Raw genomic sequence first — 5458 nt, 5'->3', positions numbered from 1 at the left:
TTTCCGAAACTGGAGTTGAAAAATTAAAGATTTGATATTCCAAAAATCAAGCTGCTGCACCAAATAACTGAAGACAATATGATTGGAAACAAGACCGTCTATATAAATATTAAGACTTTAAATTTTAACTGAAGACATTTATAAAGGGAACAGTTATTCAATTGATGATGCAAAAATAAAAAACAAATGGATCAGAGCAATGTATATTAATTGTAAAGAATTCTATTTTGAATAAAAAACATTGGAAATCTTTAACATATTTTTTATTTTATACGATTTTTCTCTCAAAACTTATGGACAACTTGTATTTAATGGCGTCCCCTTCGAAAGTAGCTCGCCCTGTCGAAATGCCGAAACACAATGATTGGAATACCCGGTAGAAAGAAGGGCCTCTCGGGAGGCGAGATGAAGAGATTGTCTTTCGCTTCCGAAGTACTGACCGATCCTCCATTGATGTTATGCGATGAGCCGACGTCGGGTCTGGATTCCTTCATGGCTCATCAGGTAGTCTCCATTCTGAAAACATTGGCGGGTGAGTTTATGCCGACTCTTATTATATAGCAAAGCTATTCTGCATTTCAAAAATTAATAAATAGACAATTCAACAGCACGTGGTAAAACGATCGTCGTTACTTTACATCAACCGTCTTCGGAGCTGTTCGCTCTATTTGACAAGATTCTGCTGATGGCCGAGGGAAGAGTCGCCTTTATGGGTACAGCTGCGCAAGCTTGTACTTTCTTCAAGACGTAAGTCCACGGGTTGAAAAGTTCATTTTTAAGCCGTTTTAAATTCACATTTTGTCGCAGGCTCGGGGCTGTCTGTCCCAGCAATTATAACCCTGCCGACTTCTTCGTGCAAGTGTTAGCCGTGGTACCGGGACGCGAGCAAACTTGTAAACACGCGATCGAAACGACATGCGATACCTTCCGGAGAAGCGAATATGGTGCAAATATCGTTCTGAAGGCTGAGGCCGTCCATGGCGAATACAAAGATACTCTCAGATGGTTCAATCATTCCAAGAATTCCAGCCGATCGGTTTACAAAGCCAGCTGGCGTGAACAATTCCGTGCGGTTCTATGGCGATCCTGGCTATCGGTGATTAAGGAACCGATCCTCATTAAAGTCCGCTTCCTGCAGACTATCGTACGTTTTCCTCCAATATTAAATCTATTTGCGAAACTTAAAAGGAGCTTAAACTATAGAGTTGCATATTGTAATTTGTAAAGATATGTATCTATTTGATTAAAATAATTTAATTCTCTTTACGCTCTTTGACGCATTGCTTATCTGCGCGAATAATCGTTGACAAGTACAAAAGATAATGAAGACAGTTACGGAAGAAGCGAATTTAAATTTTCTGCTGCAGATGGTCTCGTTATTGATCGGCGTCATTTACTTCGGCCAGCGAATAGATCAGGACGGCGTGATGAACATCAACGGCGCCCTATTCATCTTCCTTACCAATATGACTTTCCAAAATGTCTTCGCAGTCATTAACGTGAGACTTTAAGACGTAATGTATAAATAACTGAATAGTATTTGCAATTCCGTGACGGTGAGTGAAAACAACATCAGAAAACAGCAAAATTAGTATTCTACTAATGTGAATTTCTACCACTGCAAATTAAATTTGATCTCGGTTTGATTTATTCTTTATCTTTTTCTAGTTCTTACTAGAACATATCACTTATGTTCATTTTTACTAATATAGATTAATTTTAATCTCGGTTTAATTCGCTCTTATCATCTTTTTCTAATTCTTAAGACTAGGAAAAGATAACAAATAAATTAAACTGAGATTAAAATAATCTACATTAGCGGAAATAAACATCAGAGAAAAATGTTGCACCTTTTTCTAGTTTTAATATAATAATTCTATAATTCAAGTTAATAATAATTCTTTTACACTTATTGTTCGAAGAAAACATAATGGAAGCACCTAGATGACAACTGTACAAGTTTTATAGAATTAATATATAATATATATATATATATATATAATATGTAGAATTAATATATAATAATTAAATAAACACTATTTTATAGGCATTGCAAATATAAAATAGTTTATTCAACTATACACATTAATTCTACATAATATAAACAATGTGTAGTTGTCATCTGTATAGTTGCTACCACTATATTTTTTTCTGACAATAAATATTGAAAACTATTATTAATTAGAATTACTAGAATTACTATATTAAAATTAGAAAATAATGTAAATCGAAACTAAGTAGAAATAGACATAAAATATATACATGTGCGTTGCGTATAGGTGTTCTGCGCCGAGTTGCCGATATTTCTTCGCGAACACAAGAACGGTATGTATCGCACTGATGTCTACTTCATCTGCAAGACATTAGTAGAAGCGCCGATATTTTTAGCGATACCGATGATCTTCACTGCTATAGTTTATCCTATGATTGGTCTTTATCCAGACGTAAAGCACTTCTTCGTCGCTACTGCTATAGTAGCTCTCGTAGGCAACGTATCGACTTCATTCGGTAATCGAAAGCCTACGTCATAGGTGTATTCAGGATGTTTTTTCGGAGAGGATTTTTATCAATTTTGTTATCACATAAACGAAAACATTTTGTGATAATGAATTGCTTTTTTGGATATTTTAAAGTTTTAATGTCTCCTTCTCGTTTCTGACTTTTAATAAAAATTCTAACTAACGGAAATTATTTACATGATTATAATGGGCAAAAAATATTTTATATGACAAAAAATATTACTCAGAATCCAAAGTAGAGAGGGAGAATGATATTTCGTATAATTAAAAATGAAAAAAATAAAAATTTTGGGACAGTTTAAATTCTCCCAATTCTCTTCCTGGATACGTTTACAGAATACACTAACATAGTGTCATCTTTGTTTTTCAATAATTATTTAAAGTTTTATTTCTCTTGCAGGCTATTTAATATCTTGTATCAGCAATCGCGTATCTGTGGCCCTCTCCATTGGTCCCCCAGTTATAATTCCGTTTTTACTTTTTGGCGGCTTTTTCCTAAACACAGCGTGAGTATCTCACATTATTTCGAACAACAATGACTAAAATGCTGATTAAAATATCAATTTTTCATGTGTAATAGGTCCGTACCATCCTACTTCGTATGGTTTTCATATTTATCTTGGTTTCGTTATGGCAACGAGGCACTTTTGATCAACCAGTGGTCAGAGATCGATTCTATAGCGTGCACCAGAAGCAATGTGACATGTCCAAAATCGGGACGCATGGTTCTCCAAACTTTCAATTTCAAAAAAGAGGACTTTTGGATAGATATTATCTGCTTGTTTGCGCTTATCATCGCGTTCCGCTTTCTGGCATTTTTCGCGCTACTATCAAAAACCTTCCGCTCAAAGTAGCTTTACATATATATCATCAGCAATGGTTTGCTCTAATGCTGTGTGTACTTTTAATAAAATTTTTATATCTTGCACTTGAGTGTCTCCGCCATCAAAAAGATGTTTACTATAAATCAATATCATGCTTAATATACAGGGTGTCTGTTAAGTAAGGTTGGAGCCGCATGGGGGTATAGAATTTCTTCTCAAAAAGTTCTGAGAATTTTTTCAGAATTTTTTAATACCGTATTTTCTCATGAAATAAAAATAAAAAAATGCAGTACTAAAAAGTTGATAAAAAATTCTGAAAAAATTCTTAGTGTCCTTTGACAAGAAAATAAACAATTTTTATAGGTTTTTTGTAAAATTGATAGTATTTGAGAAAAAAATTGTATTATAGCAGACCAATATTCGACCATTTTTAGTAATTAATATCTTGTTAACTATTGCGAAAATTACAAAATGGTATAAGACTTTTTTGTTTTCCTTGACTCATTCTACGCCCCCAATGTGGCTCCGAGCTTACTTAACAGACACCCTGTATATACTTATTATTTTAAAAAATTACTGCTTAAAATAAAAATTTACAAAATTTTTTACTTAATTTTTCGAAAACTTTCTTGCTATATTTTGAGTCAAGAATTTTAAGACATATAAATATTTATACAGCCTGCTTTTGCTGAAAATCATTAATCGAAAGTGTCTACCATATAAAATGAAATTGTATATAGTAGAAATAAAATAAAATAAAATTTTCTAGGTAGCAAGCTGATGTAATTTGTCATTATTTTAACATTTTTATTGTTTTATTTTGTATTTATTTAACATCAAAATGGCAATAAATTAATCAGTTTGCTATATCCACATTGTATATATTATAATTTAACATATTTTTATTATTTTACTTATTTTATAATAAAATAAAAAATAATATAAAATGTTTAAATTTGTTTGAAAGTTCTACAAATAATATTTTTATAAAATTTTTTACACAAAAAATATTAATAGATATTAGATATTTTTTGTCAAAGTAACCATCCTTGCATTTAATCAATTTTTTACAACTAATCTAGGAAATGTAACTGCAAGTTAATCTTTTGACAAAAGACTTCATTTATCTTCTAAAATAGTTTACAATTTAGTTTTAGAAAAAAGGCTCTATATGACTGTAATTTATTTTTTTAAATTAAACAATGCTACATAAATTACAACTCTAGGCTAAATATATTAATGATAAAGTTCACGAAATGTTTAACACTGGATTACGACATAAATTGAACTTTTAGGTAATTTTTCACTAAAATATTACTTAATTTTATATGTGCAATTTCAAATCTTTGACAGAGTATCTATATATCTAGTTGCAAGTTTGGAAATTTACAAACATGATTATTAAGTGTAATTTAATGAATGCCGTTGAAAATATCAATGTTGACGCGCGATGACCACAAAAGGCCACGTAATAAGAACTTGGAAAAAGTGCTTTGACATAATGAAACAACGCGGTACAGCTACCACCTACATGCCAGCCGCATTTCCTGTATCGGAGCTGACCACTCTTTCGTTCGCTAGATATTATTACAAACCGGTTATTATACATACCGTGCGACCGCACGTGTGATATAGAGATATGACAAACAATCTCGGGAGATCTTCAAGTATGCCGTAGGAAAAAAATAAAAAGTAGAACGCGCCGAGATCTGTATGTATCTGATGTAGATGATATATTACTCGCGATATTGCTGTCGGTCCGCGAGTTGAAGATTGTCGGCATTCGGCTGGAAGCAGGCAAGGAAGAAATAAGATACAAATGCGAGGAAAAAGGCCGTTATCGTCATTGCTAATGTTAAAAAGCAATGTGCGACAATTCCAATAGCGAAATAAGATCGGCCCGAACTGGTCTGTCTCGTCTGTCTCGCTTGACGTACGCGTAGGGTTTCGGTTTTCGATTACCACAAGTCGTCTGAGTCACGAACATTTACTACAATGAGGAGGGTATTTTTCGGAAGCGGGAGAAAGCCTCGGGTGGGTGTCTATGCGCTTACTTTACGCATCCGCGAATCGGCGAATGAACTATCGATTCGCGCGTAAGTGTCAAATTATTAT

At 33.2% G+C, this 5458-nt stretch overlaps 1 protein-coding gene across 3 annotated transcripts in view; it reads left to right on the top strand.

Moving 5' to 3' along the window:
• Positions 1–3492, top strand: part of LOC108750452 (protein white) — a 10044-nt gene extending 6552 nt beyond the window's left edge. For all 3 annotated transcript variants that reach the window (XM_018489916.1, XM_018489908.1, XM_018489899.1), the window contains 7 exons: positions 334–532; positions 609–747; positions 808–1144; positions 1368–1499; positions 2280–2508; positions 2920–3025; positions 3100–3492. In XM_018489916.1, coding sequence (XP_018345418.1) covers positions 334–532; positions 609–747; positions 808–1144; positions 1368–1499; positions 2280–2508; positions 2920–3025; positions 3100–3373 — 1416 coding nt within the window. In that variant the 3' untranslated portion in view covers positions 3374–3492. The remainder of the gene's footprint in view (positions 1–333; positions 533–608; positions 748–807; positions 1145–1367; positions 1500–2279; positions 2509–2919; positions 3026–3099) is intronic.
• The last annotated feature ends 1966 nt before the right edge of the window (positions 3493–5458 follow it).

Source organism: Trachymyrmex septentrionalis, unplaced genomic scaffold, assembly GCF_001594115.1.
Source record: "Trachymyrmex septentrionalis isolate Tsep2-gDNA-1 unplaced genomic scaffold, Tsep1.0 scaffold11, whole genome shotgun sequence".
Classification (NCBI taxonomy): domain Eukaryota; kingdom Metazoa; phylum Arthropoda; class Insecta; order Hymenoptera; family Formicidae; genus Trachymyrmex; species Trachymyrmex septentrionalis.
Note: the sequence above shows the minus strand (reverse complement) of the source record. Positions and strands in the feature narration are given on the sequence as shown.